The sequence below is a fragment of the Hirundo rustica genome, chromosome 2, assembly GCF_015227805.2.
Source record: "Hirundo rustica isolate bHirRus1 chromosome 2, bHirRus1.pri.v3, whole genome shotgun sequence".
In the NCBI taxonomy this organism is placed as follows: Eukaryota; Metazoa; Chordata; class Aves; order Passeriformes; family Hirundinidae; genus Hirundo; species Hirundo rustica.
Genome location: NC_053451.1, coordinates 4,281,539 through 4,309,087, shown reverse-complemented (window position 1 = coordinate 4,309,087; position 27,549 = coordinate 4,281,539). Strand labels below are relative to the sequence as shown.

General features: G+C 41.1%; 1 protein-coding gene across 1 annotated transcript; it reads left to right on the top strand.

Moving 5' to 3' along the window:
* Positions 1–67: 67 nt before the first annotated feature.
* GABRR3 (gamma-aminobutyric acid type A receptor subunit rho3) lies at positions 68–27,197 on the top strand. Its single transcript, XM_040057046.1, has 9 exons — positions 68–357; positions 7,957–8,069; positions 15,897–15,964; positions 17,304–17,527; positions 19,666–19,748; positions 20,336–20,476; positions 23,446–23,598; positions 25,763–25,959; positions 26,901–27,197. The coding sequence occupies exons 1-9, from the start codon at positions 230–232 to the stop codon at positions 27,195–27,197; spliced, it is 1,404 nt and encodes a 467-aa protein (XP_039912980.1). The 5' UTR covers positions 68–229.
* Positions 27,198–27,549: the final 352 nt, after the last annotated feature.

The window sequence follows — 27,549 nt, the reverse complement described above, 5'->3', positions numbered from 1 at the left end:
GCAGATGCTGCAGGGATGTTGAGCTGAGGGAATATTTATGATTTGCCAAAAGACGAGGGGAACTCAGCGAGGACATCAGAACTGGGATGCCCCTGTCTTCTCTCTTCAGGGATGCCTTGCTTCACATGCAACTTTTGTCTGCTATGCTGTTTCTAAACGGGGAAAACACTAAAAATAAGAAGTCAGCGAGGTGGATTGGGTGATCAGGTGCATTTCTCTTTTGGGAGAGATGGTCCTGGTCATGAAACTTCTGTTCCTCACCTGCCTATGGCCAACAGCAGTGCTGCACAGTTCTCACAGTCAGCATCACCGTCTTCATCGTCGACAACAAATGCCACTCTCGAGAAAACATAACAGGTAAGAAATAGACCTCATCTGTCTCTGTTCATCTGGTAGACTTCATGCTGTCAGCCACCTTTCAACACACCCTTTTGCTTCACTGTCCTGTTTTCCCAGTTTCTGGATCTGTAGTATGCCTAAGTATTGATAGGATGTTCTCAAAACAGAAATGGTGAAGTATTAATTAATTTTTTCACAACCAGGCCTTTCACATTGTGATTTTATGAATGTCTGATAAATATGCAGTTATGTACCCGCCCACACTCACAGGCAGCTCTTTTACCTGGTGTGATACAAGGCTACCAGACTACTCTGTGATGCTCCAAGTATTGCTCCCCTTTAACTCAAATCACAGGAAGCAAAAATGCCTTCCAAAGTCCTATGCCAGTGTTACAAAGTGACTTCCATTACCTAAACAGCAGAGTAGATACACTAAAAAGCTACAGAAGACTTCTTTATGGCATTAAATGAGGTGAATGACACCTTATTAGTAGTGATGACACAGCGTGTTCCCTTTCTGGGCTATATTTAATGCTTTTAGACATTGAAGATTGTCTCTGTATTTGGCCTTTCAATCAAGTAGCTGTTTGAAAATGAATAATGACAGAGAGGTTTTTACCTGTAAATTTCTGGGCAAAGTGTCAGTGCTTTCCTCCAGGAAGGCAGCTCACATCTGCCATGTGAGGTTATTTCAACCTGTTTCCAGATTAATCTGACACTATGTGAACAGACCAATGGCTGCCAGTGGTAATCCAAGAAAAATTCCTCTTTCTTAGGAATATCTAGCTTTGTTTAAGGAAGAAGGGATACAACTGTTAGATTTTAAAACGTGCTTGACCCCCTACTCAAATGAGCAGGGGAGCTCAGAATTTATTTGTACAATATCACATTTTGAAGAAAAGTAACATAACTGGACTCCTCTGATGTATTAAAACTGGGTGGTTTTTTTCCCTCAAGTTGCATGCTTTACAGCATGCACAGCTGTTAACCTCCTGTATCACTTTTCATGCAATCATCCAGCAGTGAAAGATCTCTGGAACCCTCCACATCTCGATAAAATCCTGTTCAGCAATGCAAGGTCACAGACGACACAACAGAGGTGCCCAGAGGTGCCATTTCACTCAGGACTTCTGGGTTTCTGTTCAAAGTTATGGGTCCAAGTTCGGTGCAAGCCAAAAGCTCATGAAAAGCATGGCTATTCAGCTATTCAGCAGGCTGTTTCAAACATGTGCTGGTGCACATTTACTTGTAATAACAAAGGACAATAAACAGAACTAGCCCCAGTATCAACATAGGATTTCATCTGGCGCTTTGCCAGTCGCAGGAAGCAGTTAAGACAAAATACTTTGTTAGTGGTAGTGGCAATGAAGGTCTATTTTAAGCTCAGCTGGTACACTTTTGTCTATTGTAAGAGGGGAGCATATGCTGCTGTTGTTTGCATTTATCCTGTTCTGCCTTAGCTGAGAGCAGTTGCTCCATCGTTGACATAGAAAATCACAAACCTGGTGGTAGGAGACAGGAAATTGTGTGGCATCCTGATGAACATCCTCTTGCGACACAGTGTCCTCTCCATCATCACAGATCTGTACTGGTATGTGCAAATGGATCCCTGTGACAATCCTGTGAGACAGGCACAAGTGTGCTATCAGAAAGGAAGAACAGGAGCAAGGAGGAATCCTGCTGCTGCTGCCTGGTGTGGCACTTTTCTTTACACAAGGCAAGCTTTGGCACCCCACATCCTCCTTTCCAAGGTCCTGGTGATTTTGACCTGGGAAGAAGGTTGCAGAATCTGAGCCACAGAGGATCCCAAAGCTTAACAGCAGCAAATCAGCTTTTCTCTGCAAAGGATCCAGATGTGTTTAATTTCTCTTTGTTTCATTCTCCACTTTTGTTCTAAAGGCTGCATTATCCTCCAGTACATTGCATCAGAGTCTGACTTTCCACCAGCATCTTTTTCTTTCTGGGGAACAATCTTTCAGCCAGCACTAGGGTTCTTAGGGACACAGCTGACAGATGGCCTTGGTTAAATGTGTGGCCTTTTAAAAAGAATCCCATGTGAAAATGTTACTTAACCTACAAGTTCCACTGTTTTAATAGAGTAACCCAATTCTCCCTCCAAAGCTGTTTGTCTGCATTCTCCTGTAAAGAAGATTTTAAAGCATTAACCAAAAGTACATGAGAAAGCGATTATTCTCGTGGTCCCATTTCCTACAGCAAAGGAAAAAAAACCCCAACATTTGATTGTCAAAATATTAGGGTTTTTTGACAGTACATATTGCTGATGTTACTGAACAATTAGAAATGCATTTTCATGTCTGTGTGAGAGAGTGAACTGTGCAATTTTGATTATTTCATTTATCTGGGTTTCAAGGCCTGATGGATGTTTTAAAACATTTAAGAGGTCACACTGCTGGATTACCCCACAGACTCCCCTTGGAATAAGATTTCTGTAACTTCTACCTTTTGGATACCTTTGATTTAGTAGTAGCCAGAGTACCCTGGGGACACAACACTGGAAAGAAACTTACAGCCATGGCATCCAGGGTATTATTTTCATAAATGGCACCTCAATAGTATCCTTCTAATATACTTACCTAGTTTCATTCTGAATATGAAAGGATGGCAGGGGAAAAAACCCCTTTCTCTGGTTTCCTACAAGAACTTTTACCACATCGTTAGCAGAGCTCTAAAACAGAAGAACAGCCAAGCAGGATCTTTCCAGGGATCCCTGTACTACACTGAGTTTATAACAAGGGCTTGCAAGCACAACCTTGGGTGAATAAGGACAGGGCAAATAAGATATCTTCCCCTAATATTCGCAGCTGTACCAAGTCACCAGATTTTCTCCAGCAACATCCTGTGCTGGACGTAATTTCTGCAGATTTAGTGATCTTCAGTGGATTTCTCTTCCATGAACTTGTCCAATTCCTCCTTGAACCAGCGTAAACTTTTGATAGCCTGGTAAGTTAAAAACAACCAGATGGGACACGAACCACATCAATCCCACTCGTGCCATTGGTTTATGGAGCTGCATGATGGCATTAAGTGATTAAATGCTTTAACCAAAAATTATCTAAGTACCCTTGAGCAGACCTTTGACTTTTCATTCACTAATGGTTTTTAAGGCTAGGTAGGAGCAGATAAATTTGTCTTTAAAAGCCTGACACATCTTTGTCCATTGTTAATTAATTCTGAATTTGGTTTTGTAGGCAGTGACTGCTCTTTGAGATCTCTGGCAAATACCAAGGTCCATGCAATAGTATTGGGTAGGGAATTGTCAAAACGGTATTCCTCACTCTTTTTCAGCCAGAAAGTTAGTGCTCCCATGAATTTAATATAGAAGTGAATTCCCTATGTGATCTGAAACACTTCAAGTGCTTTTTATGACCTCTTTTGGAATGTAATTATAGATTGCCATTTAATTTACATAATGTAGACCCTTGCCTGAAGTACAGCTGTGGAAAGCACAGCTATAAGTGGAAGCAGTAGTTTATTGAGCATGTGCCTCCCTGAGACCAATGAATTTTTATCACTGCCTAGATCTACACCAGTACCAGAATTCTCTTTTGTTACTACTACTTCAGATAGGTAAAGAGAGATTTCCTCTCCTTAGGTGCATATGTCTTCTAATGGTTTCACAAAACCATCTGCTAATGGTTTCACAAAAATTTCTTCACCAAAAGGGCTGTCAAGTCCTGGCTGTCCATGGAAAGGACTGCTTCATCTGCCATTCCTAGAGGTGTTTAAAAGATGTGTGGATGTGGCACTTAGGGACATGGTTTAGCAGTGAACTTGGCAGGGCTGGGTTAACGGTTGGACTCAGTGATCTTAAGGGTCTTTTCCAGCCTAAATAGTTCTGGGATTCTGAGTGGGCTTTTCCTCTCAAATGCAGCCTGACATTTGGTGTATCATGAATGTGCAGAATCCATGGCTGTATTCAGATTCCTAGACCATGGTGTGCTGATGAAAGCACAATAGAGAGGCCACTGAAATATAATCTGTTTTATTGCTGTGCTTCTGTTGATGCCTTTTTCTGGTCTTAGAAAATTGAGAACCAGGCACAGTTAAAGGATAAGGGTTTTTTACCTCAGTGTTTTAGTAAGGGTCCTTACTGGGGCACCACTTCGCCAAGGTGGGATGCGCTGCAATGCACACAGACGATAGATCACATTCACAATTGACAGACCTTACAAATTAGCAAATATCTAACAAGGATGCCCCGATGGGAGGCCTGGATGAATGGTGTGATAGTCCCCCATATGAGGAATTTCCTCCTGGATGGGCCAAATCTCTAGTTTGCAGGGTATGTTCTAGAGGAGGCCTTGGTTTGTCAAGACAGCATTGGGCTTTCCAGCCTCCTACTATGAGACCTTTAGGATGTTTGGTCCTCTGGCCTAACAAAATACGAGGGCTATGCTGAGTTATCAGACTTGAGGAATTACAAGTATGCATGCTAAGAATACTGAGGATACATAAAACTTAGAAAAGAAAAGGCAAAAAATCATCTTGGCATATTTTTTTTTTCCTTTTAGAGACTAACAAGACTCTACTTTGTCTAGTCTCTATATTACCCACAGTACCAGTTTGCACAACTGGCTGACCCACAGGCTGTTACACAGATGATAACTACAATTACAGCTATTATAAATGTTTCTTTTATCCAGGCCCACTTTGGTGACCAGGAGGGGAGGGTGTGGAAGATATGGTCAAATTTCAAGGTTTCATTTGTGGAAGCTACTTCATGTAAAATTTGAGTCCCCTTCCACATTTCATCCACATCCTTCTTAACTTTCCCACACTGGTCTACATAAGAACAACAAGTGGTGTTGACAGTAGCACATGCACCTCTCTGTGTGGCAAGTATGGAACTGAGAGCTATCCTGTCTAACTGCATGGGACAGACTGTCAGCTTCCTCTCGTGAGGCTGGAATTGCATTTGCAGCGTGCCACTCAATAGGTTCAACGACAGCTGAGATGCTTACAATCGCTCTCTCCAGTTCAACCACTCCGTAAGAGGGAAGGAGAGTTCTGGCTGTATTATGGAAAAGTGTGGGATGCTCAGTGAGGGGATTAAAGAGATCTTTTCTTCCTCCCGTTTGGTTTTTCAAGATGATCAAATGTTGTTATATTCGGGAGCACAGCCCCAAGGGCACAAGCCTGATCTTTATCCCGAGCAGGACTTTCCGGGCTTTATCATCACATATCCAATACAACCCTGTCTCAAATGGTGGAGCCAGTCTCCACCCGGTCAATTTCATCTTTGCTGCAACTTTTGGGCTAATTATTTCTCTGAAATTTGGTTTATGACAATATGAAGTAGGAATGGCCTTTCCTTTGGAATGTACAACAAGTTTTACACTTGCTTGTTATAGATCATTCTTCTCCCTATTACTATTTTCTTCAGATGTTTTAAAAGATTTTCTGTTCCCCAGTGGGTACTCTCATGCTCTCGTTGGGCTGTTTCTCAAAGGAGCAAGGGTGAAACTACAACCTGTCCTGCCAGGGTAACAGCTCACCCACCTTCTTTGATCTCAGCATTAAGAAACTTAATTCATTTGTGATCCCTCTGATCGTATCTTGGGGTGAACTCCGACAAATCTGTTTCTTTCTGTGGTACCACTACAAGAATGCCCTTTGCTGCAACCCCTCTTGCTGATTCATCAGCAAAGTGATTTCTCATTTCTGGGGCTCTTTTCCCTTTTTGATGATCTCTGAAGTGCACGATAGCCACTTCCACAGGCTTCCAAATACTTTGCAGGAGTGCAAGAATCTGGCCAGCATGCTTAAGCTCATTACCTTGAGAAGTTAGCAGGCCACATTCCTTCCAAATAGCTTTGTGGTTTAAAATCCCATAAGATCTCTTCCCAGTGGCTTATTAATGAGAAAATTCCTGCCCTGGTAGCTTATGTTTTGCCTCTTTTGTCCAGGGAATATCTTCCTCAGCCACAGACTTGCTTCTATGAGAAGTTGTAATAGCTGAATCAGTTCCAACCTCCTTCTTCCTTCTGAAATCCTCGGAGCATCAAACAGGCACTTTCCTTGGCACATCAGATGACAAATAACCTCATGCTTCTCAACTTTATTAGCTGTGCCATGGCATTCTGAACATAATTCATCATCTTCTCCTCTGCTGGATCCCAAGCAGCAGAATTTCCTCACGTAAAACATTGCAGCTGTTCAGTTCTGCTGCCCATTCTACCCTGATGCATGCTTGCTCTGTGGTAATTTTAATTCTCTGAAGCGTGGGCTTTCATTTCACCATCCACATGATTTTCATACTTAGAAAACTAAAGTCTAAAGTATTTGAAATGCCTCATGGACCTTCTAATTGTCCTGGTAATTTGATTCAGACAGCACTGCCAGAGACATTCAAGAATACTAAGTTAAATGAATTTGTTCAAGCCCAACAATTCTGAGTAGCCTGGCAGCCACCTCATCCTTCCTGTAACGTGAAAGTGATTTTTTGGGCTTCTTTATTAAGGAAAAAAAGGGGAGAAGGAGAAAAATAAGTAAATAGGGGCATACACCTTATCCTAAGGTATTTCATACCTTGCTTTAAGCAGTGTTTGACTACAAGGCCAATCTTCAGAAGACATTTCTATCATTCAGTCAAAAGTAATAATTAGAGTAGCTTGCAGCAAAGTCCCAGAAAATCACAGAAGGCATGAAAGAAATTGTGTCTAGGGAGAGTCCCTTGCCGGTGGCAAAGCAGCTGTACTCAATTCATTCCTACAAATAAATGTCTGACCTATTCTAAAATAGCCTGAGTGAAAGGAGTCTCAAAACCTGCCCAAGAAATACGTTCCAATGTTTCGCTGTCCTCACCATGACAACACTTCTGTGAGAAAGGCATTCCTAATGTGTACAATAAAACATAAAATCATGTGATCATCTCACTCCAACCCCCCTGCCATGGACAGCGACACTTTCCACTAGACCAGGTTTCTCCAAACCTCATCCTACCTGGCCTTGAACACTTCCAGAGATGGGCATCCACAGCTTCTCTGGGCAACCTGTGCCAGGGCCTCACCACCCTCACTGGAAAGAACTCCTTCCTGATATCCAATCTAAGCCTACTCTTTTTCCACTTAAAGCCAGCCCCCCTGCAAGTTCCTAGATCCAGGATCATCCTTTCTCAGTCCTTCTAAAAATTTATTGACCCATTTGAGCTCCTAGGAAAAAAACCACATTTATACTAAAAGGAATAATTGACTCTGTAGTATGGATAATGTATGAAGTGGTTAAACCATGGGCATGTGGTGTTATTTCCAAGTTGATTTGCAAGTGTTTATGTGAATAATAATTTCAAACAGCTCTATTCTCTTGCATCACGATAGCTACAATCTCTGAGGAGAGCAGAAGGGGATCTAGTAGTTCTTCCTGGGACTTCTTATAAATTTTTGGTGTTCTTCATGGACCTGGGCACCCTCATACCTCATTTCCCAACCTTTTCCAATATATCTTTCTCCAGCTTTATTAGCACAGTTATTACCCTTAACATTCCAGATTCAGCTGCCCATTTTTCCCAAGTCCCCACTTCATTGCACTAGCACTGTGAATGTCAGGGCAGGAGAAATAAATTAAGTTTCTCACTTTTTTTTTTTTTTTTAAACATAGCAAACGAGAAATTAAAATGAGGAAAATTGACAGCACAAAGGTCCGACCACTTAAGACTGAGCAGCTTCTTCACATAGAGGACCACGACTTTGCACTGAGACCGGGATTTGGAGGTAAGTTGTGCTTCAGGAGATAAGCAAGAAATGCAGAAATGGTCAAAGACAAGGGGCATCTCTGTGTTTAGTGTATCAATAGGAGAAACTGTTCAAATTGTCTGCTTTACAGAACTAGGCAGAAAAATAGTATTAGAATAAGGTTCTCTGAGAACAGTGATTAAGGTATCCCGGTAAACTGCACAGCCCAGTAGCAATTAGCAAATTACTTAGTCATCAGATTTGTTTTGAGAGATTGAAATGATCCATAAGTTCCTAAATCTGTTTGCTCTGTACAAAATTAATACAAACAAACCACCCACAGGCCTTCAGGTTATTATCATGTTGTTTCTGTCTTGTTGAGCACTATGATGATTATTTGTTCATTTAACTAAATTGCATCTGGATGAAGGGAGTATTCAATGGGATGTTCACAGTTTGGATTCAATTTTGACTCTCCTTCATGGAAGGGAAAATGAGAAAGCTGCCCCACTAATAAGCTTTGTCTGAGCCTTTGCTTCACCAGTTCCCTTTTCATGAATCATGAAAATGGACTGCCCTGCTCTGGATTATGAGGCCAAAATAAAACATATGAGGACCAATAATCAGCTGTGTAGACAAACACAGATTTGAGAGGCAAGCTGAGGTCTGAGGAGCTGTTCTCGTTGACACCACCTGCTAGGATCTGGGGCCTGCTGATCGTTCCAAGAGGGAGAATGGGTAAGGAAAGCATCTCTGGATGCACTGGGAGAATGGGAAAGGGTTTCTTGTTACCATAGAAATAATGTCTTGTCAAACAGCAAAAACCTTGCCTGATTTTGAATAGCTGAGATACAGTCTGTTTCTTGGCAACAGAAATTCAGATTACCTCCTGCCTAGTACCTATCCTGTCTGTTAATCTGCACATCTTCATGTTACCTCACAAGGAATTTAAATTTTTGAGAGTGTCACCTCAGAAAGGAGGTAGCATTTCCATGAAAGCAGACAGTGGTTTGGGATGTCCTTTATCACTGGATCATCCCAGAAAACAACAGTGGTGATGTGCATAAAAGCAGCTTTGAGAACATACCCTGCGATCTGGCAGTTGCAATCTTCCATGGGCAGTGAGGATTTTTTACACCCAGGTTTTTTCTCCTTGTCCTTTTTTTTTTGTAGATAACTCCTCATGGAGCCCATTCAGTTCCTCTTGAAGCCAGCTGTAGTTTTTCCACTGCACAAACCTCTCACTCATCACACTGACCTGTGTGTGATTGCAGCTGTACTCCTGACTTCAGAAATAGCTTTCAGCTGGAGAGTGCCACAGCTCTGCTTCTCCTCTGTCACCCACATGCCACAGTGGCAATGGGAAGCACCTTTGTCTTCACACACTTCCAGATTTTCAGAACTCTCTTAGTATGCGGAATGTGAATCTCTCTTAGACTAGAACAGATCCACTGGCATTTTTACACCAAAGAATGAAATAAGTCACAGTGAAACAAGTGTCAATCCCGAATTTATACTCCAGAGTTCCTGTTCTACCATTGATTTCAGTGGTGTTGCAGTAGTAAGGAGTGATTTGGCATTCATAAGGCAGCAGCAGAGATTAAGCACACAGTTGTGGCCTCATCAGTGGACAAATTTCTCTGCTGAAACATGAATCTGAATAACATCCTCGGGATTATTTTATCACAGCAGACATGGGGAGTGGGTTCCTCTGAAGAACTGATGATGAAGTGTGCAGCAGAAGGAAACTAACCTAGAGGAGAGGGTGAAATTAGAGATGTTATTGCTACAGTCATTGCCCCAGCAGTTACAACATAACCCTGAACTGCATTGAGACTTACAGCAGTGTGGCTTTGTGCAGTTAACACAGGTGAAATTTTGGGTTTGTTTTCATCAGATTTAATGAAGCAGCTCTGGACTGTGGCTCATGAAGGGCTTGTATCTGTCATGTGCCACATCACATGGTTTATTCAGCTCAGCACAATGCATCAGTTTGCAACAACAGAAAATAGATCAGAAAAAACTGGATGAAAAAACAACTATTTATTCTTTACCTGTAGAAGAGGGATGGTTTTTTTTTCCCCCCTCTCCTATAGACACCATAGTGGGTATGTCAGGGGGTTGGAATGACAGATTTTGTTATTCTGGCTCCACTCTGCCCCTTTGCCTGAGAAGGTCAGTCACCCTTTGCACCAGTTTAAGAGACAAAGCAGCTAGAAAATTCATGCGGTTTGGAACCTCCTGGAGATTCCTCAGTTCAGGGAACTCTTACACCTAAGTCCGCCTTGTTTGATTTCATCTAGCCCCATACTTGCAATGTAAATGGGCAGACCACAGGACCCAGAGTTTTTAGTGTTCTTATTTAACTTACAAAGGAAAAAACATGCTGAATTTGATTTGTAAACTGAGCAAGCATGCACAGGTAAAATCCTGGGGGGAAATGAATGTAGAGCTGTTGGATGCTGATGCTACTGGCGGCAGGGTTACTGGAAATAATTGTGGAGGTGAGAGATCCATTTTTTGACCAAATGAACACAACTCTGCTGCCATTTTTGAGTGCATTTTGGCATTCTTCTGTTGATTGCAGTGCCATTCCAGCTGCACAATCAGAATTGGACTCTCTGGCAGTAGATTTTAAAATTTAGTCCTGACATTGGCCGCTTATTAGCAGATTAGAGATCAAAGCCACAGAAACACAGAGCATTGAGATGAAGCAAACCCAGCAAGCTGCTGGCAACCTGATCCTACTGTTTAAAATAACATTTAAAAATGTGACTTTGCAGTTCATTATACAGTGAGGTTAAACGAGACAAACCAACAATTCAGTACACCCAAACTTTAAAAATCTAAACTTGGCATTGTTGCATCGTGCTTACTCCCTAAGCCAGGCTCTTGAATTGTTGATGGAAGTTGGTGGTGATTTTTTTTCTTTCCTAATTTTTTTGTTGTGGTTGTTGTTTGGTTGTTGCCTTCTGTGTAATGTCATGGTCTAGTTTGGAAGTGAGAAGGCAGCTTGAACTGGGAGTGGAGAAGGAGCAAGAAATGAAATCATGCTGCCAGCACTTATTGGAATGATTATCCCCAAGTTTTAAACTCAGCAAGAAAGGGTGAGCACAGACAATGAATGAGACTTCTCAGCATATCCTGACTTGTAACACCTCAGGTCTGAGGGCCACAATGCAGGCTGTTATAGCAGCCAAAACTCCATGTTGAGAGAGGTCTTAGAGCAAATCCTTAGAAATGCTTTAAATCTTTTTTTTTTTTTTCTTTTTTTTTAATGTACATCTATTTATCTATATACTTTTATTTTCTGAACTATCTTATTTCATAGTATTTATATTCATAGTATTTATTTCATATCATTTATTTCATACTATTTCATAGTACTGGTTGAAGTAACACATGATGTATGTATGTGTTTGCATATATGTATATATATATTTTTTTCTTTTACATTTTGTCTTAAGGACCTGTAGTTTCCTATGCTACAAGTGTGTTAAAGTTTTAAAATTGATGATCTCTTCTTTTTCAGCCAATATAGAAGATAGCAACACAAGCAAGCATTAGAAATGATGAAAATAATTTAACAGCATTTAGCTGGTCAAGAGTTAGAAGTCTTTACTAAAAATTTGCATCTCAGTCTGCAATTAAACATAACCTTCATTCTGAAATTTCAGAGGATCAGAACTCCTGTTATATCACTCCCCCTTTATGCTTCCTCCCTCTTCAAAATAAATTAGTAACATTTACATTCATATGAAGGTAAAAGGGGAGGAAAAGGAAAGAAAATATGGCCCAGTGTATGTTCAAAAAGTGCTGCAATTCCAGCAGCTCTTTGCCACCAGGTTTTCTCTTTTGCACCACAGCTCTTCCGGAAAGATGAGAAATGTCTTCTCACTGTGGTGAAGACTCTCATGGATAAAAGTGGAATGGCTTTTTAACCTCTCTTACTGGAAGGAGTAGCTGGGGGCCCAGGACAGGAGGGGAGGGGAAATATTTTGATTATTGGCAAGACCTACAATATTCTTCCTCTGGATTTTTTTTCTTTCACCTTGCTAAATCTTCCATTCCAAGAGCTGGTTACTGCTCATACCAGACCACTTTCAATTTCTTACTTAAGTAAGAAAGAAATGCAGTAGTAACAAGAATACTGTTCCCAGTACTTCTCCTGTACCTGTCATTGCCGGAAGAAAGTCAGTAAATCCACAAAGCTTCACCTCCCTTGAGCTTGTTTACAGTTCTCTCCAGTTTTCTTCCTCTACAGGCCCACAGGCCTTTTTTAGAACAAAGCCCACCTACAGATCTTAATTTTCCCCTGGTCTCTATCTCCTACTGGCAGTTTTCTCTAGACCTTCCCTTTTTTTCCAGTTTACACTCTTACAAAGCCAGCTGGATACAGCTACTTCTAAATTCAACATTTATCCCATAGATCTTCAGGTGCAATCTGTTGCGTGCCCAAAGGTCTGGCTATTATAAAAATATTATAGAATTCACTAAACCAGTCATTATTACTGTAGATATTGGTCCTAAAAATGCTAAAAGGATAGCCTTTTAACATAATATCCCTTCTAAAAAGGGTACTGCAGAATTTGCTTGATGTACTATCTATTAATAAAATCCCATGCTCATTAAGGAATTCTTTTGCTGTGCTTAAACCTTTAAAATAAAAGACTGGAAATGGCTTGTGTGAAGATAAGCCTGTCTGAAAACAATGCTGTTTTTTTTCTGCTGAGGAGTAATTATCCTGAAAATCTGTGGAGCCTCCATTGTGAAAATAACTAATCCCTCTAAAATAATGATTTGTAGTGACCCTTGAGAAGCAACTGAAGCTGCTCAATTTAATAACAAAATCCTCTCTGCCATCCCCAGTTTTGTCAAACTGGGAAATAAAACCCACAGCTTTGCTCTGGTTGCTATTTTTTAAAAGTGAATTTGATGCTGTTGTCTGATGGTCAGCCAGAGACTGAAATTCTCAGTCTAGCAGGGAGAAAGCTGTGCTGCAGACACAGAGGTAGATGAATTGCTCTCCTATTTTGGCTGGTTTAGGAACCTTTTCAAATCTTACTGCAATTATGTTTTTTTTTTTTCTAAAAACAACGTTTTGTGACAAAACAAATCCAAGGGATGAAGAAATGACAGTTCCCAGCAGCATTTTCCCAATAGCTAATTATCCCTGTTTCTAGTGGAGTTGATTTTTAATCACCCATAGAAATGTTCCCAAAAACCATGAAGGATTAAACCAGACTGAGGCCAATAGGTATCTTGTTGGGGGCGTTAGTGACAACGATATAGAAGTGCTCCAGAGTAGAAAATTGAACAGCACAGTGATCAGGGCTGCATTATATGTGCAGTGCTTACTGTCTTTATTATCTGCTTGCATTTGTTGCCAAAGTAGAGTCAGAATAGGAAGGAAATGTTCGCAGCTGCTCTGATCTGTTAGTAACGGGTCAGGATTTAATAATAATGCTTTAATAATTCTCTGAGGTAAATGCTAGACTGGACAGTGTTTTCTCACTAAGCATCAGGGGTAAGGTCTTTGTCTTTCTTCAGACAGCGAAGAGGAATCTCTGCTCAAGAAGTTTGTTTCGCAGTTCTTGCATCTCTACCTAATCAGGAACGAATTTGATTGTAACAGTTCTCTTTTTATTCAATTCACTTTAGAATTGTTCCCTGTATTTCTCCTGGCCATAGGTTTTGATTTCTTTTATGCTGTTCATTGTCACCACCAGCATGTTTTTATAGTAGTTCCCAGTGCAGTACAAGCTGTCCTTTCAAAGAATCAAGTGTCTCTGTGTGTATTTATGAATAAGTGGCACTTTGGTTTGTGTGAATACAACCAACATAACCATAAGCTGCCACTGATTTCTAGTTCTGTGATCAGTTCCCTTTGTATCTGCCCAGAGGAGCTGAACTGTTGATGGCAATTTTGCCCACGTTGGAATAATGTTTGTTTGGGTAAGAAATTGTCTGTAATTTTTGAAATTCCAAGAAATACTAGAACTGTTGTCATCACACTTGGAGAAGCTGTCACTAGGAAAAGCCTTTTCCTCACTACACGTGACACATGGCTTAGAAAGTCAGATGTCTGATTCTGGGATTCGATCTGTGTGTAGCTCCCTGTTTGCCTGAAGAATGTTGATGGGAACATTTAACTTTATGTGCTTTAGATTTGTCCTTGGCTCAGGAGCTGGTAAGACCTTTCTTGGCCTTGAGAGCTGCTCCTCCCTCTCCTCCTGTTCCACCCACATAATTCAACATAAATTGTTTGCATTTAAATGATGTGTGAATGCCTTTAGTGAACGTTGCTCACATCAGATATAAATTCCACAATGACTTCTACTTTGGTTAAAACCCGTGTTTAGTTTATTATTCAGATTTCAGTGGAACACAGAAAAGATGACTCCACTCAGATTACAGCCAGGCACTCTTGTACCAGTGTTTGGTCCAAGCTAGTATTTAGTGTAAGTAAACTATTTGTGTGTTGCGATCAAGACAAAGCAAGAAGTGGGCAAAACTCATTTAAAAGAGATATAAAAACTTCTGTTGCTTTGTGTGAAGGAGTCTGGCTGAATATATTCATTGATACTCTTGTTCATCCACCTCTGGGGCAGCTGTCTTTTGCTGTCTCTGTTCTCCAGAAGCAGCAGCATTTTCCAAAGTGCTGCCTGGTGTTTTACTAACAAACTTTGCTGTCTGGAGTAGTGAATCTTATTTTGGGCTTTGGCTAAGAGGCTGAGGGAAGCATTCCTCAGAGAGAGACACGACTTCTGAGCCGAAGAGCTCCGCTCTTGTCAGTGCCTAAATATTTTCTAGTGTGCCCTGCTAACTCTGAGTAAATCTCACCTTGCTTTCCCATGCACAATGCATCTTCATCGGTTCTGTGCAGGGACAGACTCCCCATTAAAAAAAGACAAGTAAAATCAAGAGATTACAGAGCCAGATTTAAAAATACCTCTAAAATAGTTCAAGATCTTTACTGGTAAGAACTGGAGGCAGCTGTGTAATCCTCGAAGGCTGCTATTTTAAGGATAATTCCAAAAAGGGACACAGTTTTGTGGCTGGTTATCACAAGAGTGACGTTCCTGGACTATTTTGGCTTGACAGGGCTAAAAGGAAAAGACAAGAAAAAGACGAGTTAGAAAAGCTGTTGCTATTCAGACTTCGTTGTATTCATGTTTTTAACCTGTTTTTTGAAATGTGTACTTTAAACGTATTTTAGCTGGCTATTTTTTGACAAAAGTGATTGGAATCCCGTGTACAATAATTACTGCCGATTTTCATGGCAAATGCAGAATACCCTTGGGATGGTGGTGTGTATATGCATATATGCATGCTCCTCCCTTCCTCCCCTGTAAGGAAGTGATTAATCAATTAGTGGAACGACATAACCCATGTAGAACTAGATCCTTCTTTCTAGATATTTCACACTGAGAAGAGAGGAAATAATTTCATATTTGGCTGCAATTTTTAATTGATTTGGAGTAACTTCGTCCTAAAAATGCACTCAGTAAATGCCCAACACAGAACATAATCAGTGCCTGTACAGCTTTTCCCTTGTGAGGTAGTGAGCGAGCAATGCTTTTTCATTAACAGCTTTACCAAACCTTAAACAGTTCAGTAACTAAAGATAATAAGAGTCATAGTAAGTACCTTGTTTGTGAATAATCATTGGAAGTGGTGAGAAAGCTTTGCAATCTTTGATGTATTTTGACTCACTTTGTTGCCTTTTATCATTCAGTGTTCTGAGGTGGAGAGAATGCAGTAAACGCTGGCATGGAGCGCTCTCTGCCTGCTGCTGGTGTTGCACAGTCTTCCCTTTAAAAATAGGGATTTTTGCTCCTCATCCCTCTTTCTGTTCCCATGCAGGGTCGCCAATACCTGTGGGCATTGATGTGCAGGTGGAGAGCATTGACAGCATATCTGAAGTTGACATGGTGAGTGGAGCTGGAATAAAGAATGTCACTAAAAATACAAGAGGTTCAGAAACAGCCAGATGGATGATAGACAATACTGTAGTTAAAGAACGCAAACCCTAAAGAGCATTCAAACTAGTGAGTTGATTTTTCTCCCTGGGCCAGAGAACCAGAGAACAGCTCAGAGTGGGCAGTGCTGTGGTTTGAAAACTCCAGCTATTCAATAAACATCCTGGGACTTCTCAGAACTCTGCACATTGCCTGATGAGGCTTCATGTCCTCTGCTTCTTTTGCCCATGCAAATCTGAATAGTCCGTAATTGTGGCATGGGAGCTGTGATCATAACAAATGGAAAGAGAAACATCAGTTCCAGAAATGGTCCTGGGGAGGAGACACTGCAGTTAGGGCCTGTGGTACTGGAATGCAGGCTGTTCGTTCTTCAGCCCAAATTGTCACTAATATTGTCAGTATGAACTCCTTTACAAACCTACCCAAATCATAAAATCATATCACAGGGCCATAAAATCCTATTTCAGGGGAAGATCTAATACTCCCTTCACAGTATTCTTATCAGAAGCAATTGTTCTGCTGAGATAAATGGTGTCTGCCTAATAATGCAAAATTTATGCAGGTGAACACAGAGCAGTCAGGCTGTGCAGAAGCTCACACTTGGCTTTGCAACATCCACTCCATCTCTCCCCACATGTATATTTGCAATTGTGATGTTTCTCTAAATAGGATCATAAAATATCAGTAATAATATTTTATATTTAAAAATACTGTAGTTACTGTGATTGTTGTAAAATCTAATTGCTCGCTCTCATGATGTTCATTATATTGTTTCTTTATGACATATTTCATTAATAAATGTGCTAATTTAGCCCCTGTACAATATTTGGACAAAATATACAGATCTTTAAAAGTTGACCGAGTGCTCATGAAGAACTCAAATTAATCTCTTTGTAAAGGAAACTTAAAGGAACCACAGTCCATTCTTGGAAAAGGTGGTGAAGATTTCCAGAGGAAATGTTTTTTTTTTTTTCCATTTACCTTTGGCTGGTTTTAAAGCTTCTTTATCACTGCACAGCTGGCCCAGTCCAGAAGACCACTGAAATATGTAAAAGTTTTATCTAAGAATAAATGAAGTCTGAGCCTCAGACATCCGGGACAAGACAAACAACCAAAATCTCAGCAATATTCACATTCAAACTCAATGAGTTGTACTTGATTTCCTCTCATTAGGGATCTTTCAGATAACGTCCAGAGAAGAAATGGATCCTTTGCATAAATAATTTGTAGTGTTTTCTGTTGCACTTGGCTATAACAAACATTGTCTCCTTTTATTTTGAATGGAACAAAGGACTTCACCATGACTTTGTACCTCAGACACTACTGGAAGGACGAGAGACTCTCATTCCGTAGCAACAAAAACAAAAGCATGACTTTCGACGGCCGGCTGATAAAAAGGATCTGGGTGCCTGACGTGTTTTTTGTGCACTCCAAAAGATCTTTCATCCATGATACAACTGTGGAGAACATCATGCTCCGAGTGTACCCCGATGGCAACGTCCTCTTCAGTCTGAGGTGTGGAAATACCCTTCCCTAAGAAAATCCATGACTGCAGTTGTCACGGATTGGCTGTAATTGAAGTGACCAGAAATACTTGCACATATGATTCTCATACTGGGCTGGCATTACTCCCCTGGCAGCACATAATGGGAAACTGGTGGCCAGTGTGCCAGTGGGAAAATAAATTTAGGATTGAAAATGTAATTTTTTCCTATCATTCAGATATTGTTTCCTGTCAAGGGAGTTTACCAAGTGTTAATTCCTTGCCAGCGGCTCTAGCAGTATTGCTACTGAGTCCAGTAAAGCCCAAAAAATATTTACAAAGGAAAAACCATGGGTTTGGTTGTTTTATGTTTTTTTCCTGAGTCCTTTAAAACTGTCCCAGCTATTTTTTCCCAGTTACCAGTTAAGACGCCAGTGATACAAACCAGGGCTCCAGACAGGCACAGAGAGCAGATTTTTGGTGCTGATACCAGCAGTGTTGTGGGACTAAAAGGAACTGGAAAGTGAAGCAATTCCAGAACTGGAATAGCAAGGTCATTAATGTGTCTCCCTTCCCTCTGCATGGTAATGTTTTGCTTTATGAAGGAGATTTGGAGGATGTGGCAGAAATAGTTTCAATGGAGGCATTTCCCCCCTAGGGTAAGGAACCTGAGGCCTGTGCGTTGCAGAAATAGAGTTTGTTACTAATTAGCTGTGTGCACAGAGGTGATATTTCATCCAATCTGGACAGTTTGAAGATTTATGGAAGCATTTGAGATTGTGGCTGTGTAATAATTGTTCCAACAATTAATGAATTTATCTCCTCTGTCATGAGGACTGCAGAAATCCTTGCAACAACAGCTGTACACCACTTTAAAGCAGTGTCTGTTCAAGAGTCACACTGACAGTAAGGAACAACGAGTTGAAGTGTGCTTTCCATTGCTTTATTAACTTCCAGAATTCCTGAGAAGGAGGGATCAGAGGAACTATACCCCTCCACTAAGGGGAGTGATTCTCCAAGTGAGAAGTAGGAAATGTTCCTTAGATGTGCCTTAAAACACCTTTTTGTATTGCCAGTTTTACATGTAGTAAGTAGATTATATTCCAAATACTTACATGCAAGAAATCTGCATATTTCACAGTTTTTCTTCAGTCCCTGGCATCCAGGATTTTATTGAAGTAAAATGAAACAAAAATCCAGATCTCTTGCTAAAATAGTCTTTCTTTTCTTCTTGTTCCCCTGGTCCTTTACTCAACTGCTGAAGGATGGAAACAACATCCATGTTGGAAGTCCTATGCATGTCCCACTCTTAGGATCTCATTTCAAGGCAGTGAAGTCTTGCATTTGTAAAAACTCAGCTACAGGGTGGTTACTGTTCACAAATTTTCAAAGGGCACTTGTATAACTAGTACAACCCCCACTGAAATTCCTGTGGGATTCCATTTGTGCAAAACAGAAAAATTGAACTAAACCGTCAAATGACATGCAAGCTGTGACAGGAAAGGGGAATTTGGCAATATTTACCATATTTAAGCTGCTTCCCCTAGCACGTTCAATTTTGTTGTTCTTTATTAAATACAAATGGATATTTGTCCTCTAAACATTTGTGAAAAAGCAGGTTGAATGTGAAATAGCCTTTCCCCAGATTTCCTTAAGCTTTTTACAATATAAAGCATTTCAAGTAAGATGAGAGTAATCTTCCAGAAATTGCAGCTAATCTCTTTTTACAGTTAAATATTATAACCATTCCAGCTGGGAAAACAGCACTTGAAATAATATTTGCTCTAATCTGTAATTTTATCTACTTCAGTCTATGAGAAATCAAGTCAGGAAATGTGAGCTCCCTTTGTTAATCTTCATAGGTGTAAACCTTCAAAGAAAATGTGTGAAAGGCTAATGAAGGATCAGGCCGGATACAGGGTTTAAAAATCAAAGTTAATGTATTTAATAATAAAGACTATTTAAGTTTTTTTAAAAAAATTATAATCTCTCACTGATTTAACTTTATTTCACCATCTTGAAGCTATTTAAGAACATCTAAAAGGGCAAAAAACCTCAGTCAATAGGATTTTAAACAGCAGATTGGTTGGGGATCTCACTAAGTTGTGTGCACAGCTAAGAAAGTGTGAATTTTTTCATTTTATTTCTGTTTTTCTCCTCCTTTCTGCAGAATAACAGTTTCTGCTATGTGCTTCATGGATTTCAGTAGGTTTCCTCTGGACACACAGAACTGTTCTTTAGAACTGGAAAGCTGTAAGTTTAATTCCTAATTGTTCTTCACGTGTACAATCTTACCAGCGCTCCATCTTGTGCATGATACCTCTTTCACTTACTTTGATGTGTGCCCTGAACCCTTCAGCATGTACTTATTGAACTGTAAGCAGTTTGGGATCTTTCCAGACCTCAGTGAGCTTTGGGAAGGTGGAAAAACCATGATGCACCCTGCTTTATTCCCACTGGGTATTTATTCCAAGGCCTAAAGCTAAAAATCTGCCAAAAAGCAGGAGGGTTTTTCCCTCAGAGAAAAAAAAAAAAATAAGTGCAGACTAAAAGTAAAATAAAATGTCAATATTTGACTTGTTGGAGAAATGAAAATGGGTGCTTGTGTTACTGTGAAACATCTGCTGTTTCACCCCTGCCTCACTTGTAAGCTGCTGCTCTTGGAACAAGATGGAACATGGTCTTTGCGAACTTTTTCCATGTCAACTGACAAATTGGTGTGAAAAAATGTCTCTTTGGGGTTTTCCCAGATTGGTTGAGTGGTCTCCTCTCCCTAAGAAAGGAAAGAGGAAGTGATTTACTTCAGTAACTTTATGACCTCAGTCTCTGCTTTCTCACAGATGCGTACAATGAAGACGACCTGATGTTGTACTGGAAACATGGCAACAAGTCCCTGAGCACAGATGAGCACATCTCCCTCTCCCAGTTCTTCATTGAGGAATTCAGTGCTTCCAGTGGACTTGCTTTTTACAGCAGTACTGGTATAGTAAGCCCTTCTCCTCAGAAGAGAGAAGCACAGGATAGAATCATGCAGAATGTCTTTCACATTCAAATTCTTTGCTAATAAATGACAGTGGCTGCCGAGAGATCAAGTAAAATGAGGTTTGTCAGTCTGGGGCCTTGGTTCTCTTTGCATTACCAATATAAAACTTTGTTTTAGGGAAAAAAAGGCCGTAATAATACTTGTAACTTCATATCTGGCATTAAGAACCTGAAAAAAAAGATGCACAACAACCAAAACCATGCTGTTATGAGCTCTTGCAAAATCATGGTGCTTCTCTGAAAGCCACTGAAGTATCGAATTTACAGGAATCTTTATGTCCTGGCTGTATAATAAAGCTTGAAAATGGAAATCCTAAAGGGTCAGATACTAGGAACCAAACAAGAGGGATTCCAGTGTGTTTTATTGGCTAAAATATCCTCACTTTTGGAGCTGTGTAACATTACTAAAAATCTGCTAACTGGAGGATTTTCATATGAGACTATTTATTACCTGTTCAGGTCTAATTCATTATTTGCTTAATTTTTCTTGTTTATACATTAAATTGCAGGGGAAAAAAAAATCCCTTTATGTCAGTGCAATATAGTTTAAATTCAGGTTAATCTGCCCCAGACAGATTTTTTATTTCTCCCTGTAGATCTTGTTCCATACTTTCTGGCAAAGTGCCCAAGGCTTTAGGAGTTTATTGTAGTCTTGATTTCATGCAGGGTGGGGTTTGTTTTCCTTGTATTTTACGTGAAATTGTAAATTTTGAAACACTTTTCTATGTAAGTGGCCTTACCATATGTTTTTAACCAAAGAACACAGCACTCTTGCTAGTGCACTTCACAGCCTGAGTCAATTCGTTTCAGTTTGGTTATTGCCCTTTATATCAGAACAGATGAATAAAGGAGAAATTATTCAATTTAATACGTGACGTGCACAACACTTTGGAAAAAAAGCCTTTAAGGTAAGCAGCAGACAGATTTATTTGGTGTATTTTATTTACAGGTTGTTTCCTTTTAGCATTCACAAGAGGGCCATTCAAGCTTGCGGTGGCTGATCCTGAGTGCAGCAATCCCAGTTTAAATTATGATGCAGCCTGAGCAGTGAGGAATTCACAGCTTGATAAGGTTCTTCACCCTTATCTCCTGCTCCTGTAGCAGCTAAGAACAGAGCTCCACCTTTCAAGAGCCACTGTCCTGTGAGAAGAGGGCGAGTGATACCCTGCTATGATAACTGTGCCTTGCTGAGAGCTACATTAAATTTGTCCTTGTTGCAGGAAGGAGACCGGGATATCTTCCACCAGACTGGGCTCCAGGAGCTCATCTAGCTTCTTTCTGCCTTGCTATTCTCATCAAAAAACCACTCACGCCAAGCAAATAGAGCCTTGTGCACAGCAGGGCACCTTCACAATGCCCCTGCACCCAGGGCTCTGCAGCACCCTCACAGCATCTTTGACCTTGCAGAGTGTCACTGCTCTGCACTTAACATGCACAGGTTCTGATGGTGAGCTTATTCAGCAGCATGAAGGGGAAAGCAAAGACTTTTTTTAAGTCTCAGGGACCACTGGGAAGTGCCTGAATAATGCTTGTAGCACATATGGTAATCAGAATGCTGTCCTTTGTAGGCTTGCACTTGTCTTTGGCTTTGAGGTTTTGTTTTGCTCAGGAGGTTCCACTTTCTCTTGGGGTTGTGGTTTTTTTGCGTTTTTTGTGTTTGTTTTTTTGTTTTTTTTTTGTTTTTGTTTTTTTTTTTTTGTTTTGTTTTGTTTTGGTTTGGTTTTTTTTGTTTTTTTTTTGTTTCTTGTTGGAAGCAAATTTACCCTCCAAGTAAATAATAGTGGAGGAACAAACAGCACCTCTCTAATGAGAGTCATCATTCCCATAAAGCAGCTTTCTGCATTTCAGGTTCTGCATATCCTTTCCTGTGAATCTCAGTAAACAACACCTGTGGTGTTTAGGCTTTTGGAGTCCCCAGACCTCCAGAGGAGCAACCATTTAAATCCATTTTAGAGACAACAGTCTTTAAAATAATAATAATAAAAAAACCCTTCTCCGCAACTGAAACACAAGAGAATGTTTAATATTATTTGGGGTTCATTTTGAACGTTCTTCTTTATAGAGTCACTCCTTGTGATGGCAGGACTGCTCCATCACAGGCTCACGGATGCCTCTGTCTGTCCTGGCCAGGCAGATGCTGTGCAGCCACCCATTTTCGCCTTTTACCTCCCTGTAACCTGGTTTCCCTGCCGTGGCACGAAATGCCAGCACGGATGCAGGGCTGCACAGGCAGAGCACGCCCCAAAATTCACTAGATGGCACCCTGTCCTCTAAAGTGAGTGCCGGGCCGGCAGGCAGTCAGCTCCCACCAGGGGAAAAAAAAGGAAGGTATTTCAAGGAAAGCAGTGTGTTGACACCCCTGGACAATTGTATCCTGTCTGTATTCTCCTGGCAGGTTCACTTCAAGTCTATTTAATTTTTTTCAGCTTCCCAGCCTCAGTTGTAACAGAGTATTTTAGACACGCAGCCGTGACCCTTCGCTCACATAAATGAGGGAAGATGGACAGTTAGTTAAAACTAAGGTGGTGGCAAAGAGTTCTCAGGCATTTACTGCTCCCGCTGCGGATACACAGCTCCTGCCAGGAGGAGGAGCCAGCAAACAGAGCTCACAAATAACACCTCTTCTCTTCTCTTCTCTTCTCTTCTCTTCTCTCTGGAGTCTTCTCCGCTCGACGTTCTAGTCGGTCTCGCCGAGGGAGAATCGGCTCTCTGCCTTCTTCTCTTCTCTTCTCACTTCGGCTTGTCTCTTAGGATCGCGATCTCTCTCCTTTGCTTCCTCTGCTCTCATTCTCTTCTTCTCGATCTTCTGCCTCTACTTCTCTTCTCTTCTCTTCTCTTCTCTTCTCTTCTCTTCTCTTCTCTCTTTTCTCCCCCAACCCCTTCCTCTCGCTTTTTTTTTTCCTAATAGGTTGGTACAATCGACTTTTTATCAACTTTGCACTCCGCAGACATATTTTCTTTTTTGTGCTACAATCCTATTTCCCAGCCATGCTGATGGTGATGCTGTCTTGGGTTTCCTTTTGGATTGATAGAAGAGCTGTTCCTGCCAGGGTGTCATTAGGTAAATCTTTGCTGTATATTCTTTGGGAAACAGAGAATTGAGAGGGGAGGGTTTGGAGTTACCTTGGCTTATTTACACAGGACATGAGCAAAACCATCAGGTAACCGCCTGAACAACATCATTATTACCTCTGTTGTCATTACCTGTAGTCAGTCTACATTTGGAAAGGGAATGTTTGTTCAGACTGGCTTTGCTATTTTTGGAAACAGCTCGCACACCACAAAAGCAAAAAGGGATGATTCTGCAGATTTCCTGATAGATTTTACTTAATTGCAAAACCTGGGTTTTGCAATTTTTTTCCTTCCCTCTTCCCAGCAAAGTGACAGGTAGGAACAGGCAGTCAGATCCCTCCCCAAATCCATGGATCATAATCCATACACCAAATGTAGCCCAATCAATGGAAAAGCTCTGCAGCTCTTCTTTTTTCTCAAGAAACATTTGTTGTCTTTCCACCAGCCTGGAAAGAGTTGCCTGTGTGGCAAAGCTTTTCATTGTGGGACACCCTAGAAATGTTTGCTTTGGTGTCGAAGCGGTGCAAGGCACACCATCTTCTGTGGAAGCCAAAAAGTCAGTTCTGGACACCTCAGCTCAGGAGAAGAGGACCTATTACTGTGGTTTTTTATAGAAGTTTATTTTTTTTTTCCTCACTGGCGAATCAGTGGATGCCACTCCAAGGCTTCATGGTGAATATAACGCTGATTTCCTTGGAATGAGTACATTTTTTTCAAAAAATCAGGCTCTCTGAAGATCAGATGGGAATTTGTTGAGATACCTAAGGCAACCATAATGCACCTGAGTGCTGCAACTGTCAGGTTAAAATAAAGAAGCTCCCGTTCTTTTTTCTCACTGATGCTGCTCCCAGAAGCCAACTGTATGTTGCCATAATCCTTAAAAGAGAGAAAAAGCCCTCATTTTTCTCTGTAACTACATCAATCTAGAAAAAAATGTACTGTAGCCACTCATGTCCCTTTCTATTGGCACAGCCTAAAGCTATTAATATGTGAGATATAAATCTATTTGTTAATCTGTAAACAAATTTTGGTACCTCCTACCTACTTTTATTAATGCACCTATGATTTCCTTTTATTTAGAAGAAATTTAACTTCATCTTTAAAAGTAACTTTTTAATTCTCAGCAGGCAATTTTTAATGTTGTCAAGATGGTTTTGCTGATCATGTCCTTTATGTATGGATTTCTGCAGAAGGTTATGCATCAGGAGTTCCATGAATAAAGCACATTTCATTAGCATAATCATGCATAATTTATAGGAAACCTTAACAACAAAGTTTAATAAGCCTAGCTCCTTAGCCTAGAGTATATTTATATAAAGTAATTTGATTTCCTCTCAAATGGTGCATTTCAAACTCCATCCTTCAACCTAAAGAAGCTGCAGAGAGGTAGGGGGAAAACTCTTGGAACTCTGTGTTCCAGTGGACTTGAGCTGGTGTAGAACTGGAGAAGGGCTGCAGAGACCCAGCTGACAGTGCTGTCTCACAGATGCCAAGATGTTCTCACTTCCAGAGTTACACTGATTTCTTTAAAAGCAGAGCCTGAGTTGGTGTTGGTTTTTTTCCCTGAGCTGGAGCAAACCAAAATGAGATGAATAGCTGATGTAAGGGCAGAGATTGAAAAGATGAGGGTGAAATTCTGGTCACGCTCAGGCAAACAGTAATTTTTTCTTAGTTTCAGTGGCTGTAGCATTTTTATGCTAGGTTATTTTTAGAGAGCCAGAGAGTCTCAACAGGGACATACAGGCTGATATATGTTCTCAAGAAGTACAATTTGAGAAAGGGGTGGGAGGGATAATGGCGATTCTTTAGTGACTTTCTTGGACAAGAGGATTTTCATTGGCGACCCTGGCTCTGGGGAGTGAAGGACGACCACAAACCTGCTTTCACCTGTGTGTGGCAGTGCCCAAAGCTGTCACAGAAACATGTTCCTTATGCTGCTCAATGGCCATTCTGAGCAGAGAGGTGATTTAGTGCTCTCAGCACTGTGTGTGATGGGTCCTTCATGGTTCACTCCCCTTCTCAGAGCCTGTGTGAGGGAGTTAAAGCGGTGTCAATCACGTGCCCTCACAAAGCTGCGCTGTCCAGGCAGTGGGGATGAGCTAAACAGAACCAGCTGGCCAGAGCTGTGATAACCTGTCTTTTCTCTCTGGCAGGTATAACTACAGTGCTGACAATGTCGACCATCATGACAGGAGTAAGTGCCTCAATGCCTCAAGTGTCTTACATAAAGGCTGTGGATGTGTATTTATGGATCAGCTTCCTTTTTGTCTTCCTGTCAGTCATCGAGTACGCAGCAGTGAACTATCTCACCACAATTGAAGAGAGAAAACAACTCAAAAAAAGGGGCAAGGTACAACCCTCTGTGTTTTGTTGCCTTCTGAAAGCATCAGGGAAGCCAGAGTAGTCCTGATACACCACTGTGATAACAGAACAGTAACAATCTCCCTCTCTCCACTCTGTATCTCACTTATTTTTTTTTTTTTTTTTCACTTGGGTGGAGGGAGACAATGTGTCCTCCTCTCTGAGATCCTGAGAAGTCTGTGTTTCCTCTCCCTTTTCTTGTGGCAGAGGTTAGGGATATTTTTTTGTCCCCTTTCTTCCCCCTCAGAGAAATATAACTTCTATTTTCAAATGCCTATCAATCAAGGAATTTCTCCTCTCTCTGAATTAGACCTCAGCATGCCCTCATATGATATCCCTCCCCGTTTCCTGTTTCTTTTTTGTCCCAAGATCAGATGAATGATAAGGTCACTTTTAGAAAAGTGTGCCTGAAGCAGAAATAGTCATGAGTTAAACATCTGCTTTCTGTGGAGCTCTCACTTAAAGCCTTTGCTTGAAGAATATCCCCTCTGTAAACTCGTTTGCTGGAATATCATGAGGGGAAGAACACAGAAACGATGCATAAGTTGCTCACATGACTGGATAAACCCATCAAAAACCTACTCCCAGAAATGTTTGAAGTCATTTCCCACAACTCCTGCACCACAGACCTACAGGAGAGAGTTTGATTCTTCTGTTTCAGAAGCTGAGGCACGAATTGCCAGCCAGCAGCTGGCAATAATCAGGCAGACAAGTGTGTTTTATGACATCTGATGACATTTCCTTGCTCATGTCCCGCTCAAAGGGGCAGGCCCCACAGAGAGCCATGCTGTGAGACAGCCCTGTTCTCCACATGCTCTCCGCAGAGAGAACAACACCGAGGGGAAAGCTTTCTTTACCTTCTGTTTCATTCATTTGTGATTTGCCAGAATGGCTCCTGCTCGACACAGAGTAACTCTCCTTTGTTGCCAGGCTTCAGGAATGTACAGCATGGACGCAGTGCAAGCGATGGCTTTCGACGGCTGCTTCCACGACACGGATGTGGACATGGAGCTGCCTCCCTTCCCAGACCCCTGTGAGGAGAATGAGACCAGGGCAAGTCAAACCAACATCTCCAACGCGGACACACCTCGCCTGAAGAGATCTCTGAAGGGAAGCGTGGGCAGGATTATTTTACAGAACAATCACGTTATTGACACGTATTCCAGGATTATATTTCCCAGTGTATATATTGTGTTCAACTTTTTTTACTGGGGTTTGTACATATGAACGGAAATGCTTATAAGCTAGACTTTATTTTGCGTATGAGGGTTGCATCATACTTTAAAAATAATGCGACGGCAGCAGAGGAAAAGGTTACGATTTTCCAAAAGAGACTTCTGCATCAAACCTGGGCTGGTTTGGTCAGCAGCAAAACTCTAAATGAAAACGTCTCACATGTCTGGACTCTTTTCCAACTGGACTTTGCAGAGCTTCACCGGGGTGATCCCATGCACTGCAGTAGCACAGAAGCTCACTGAGGGAGCCCTTTGTGAGCCCCTGAACAGAAGCAGCTCCACCCGAGGTATTGCCCTGTCTCTGTCTGCACTCCAACCCTTCCTCTCAAATCAGCCTCTGTTCT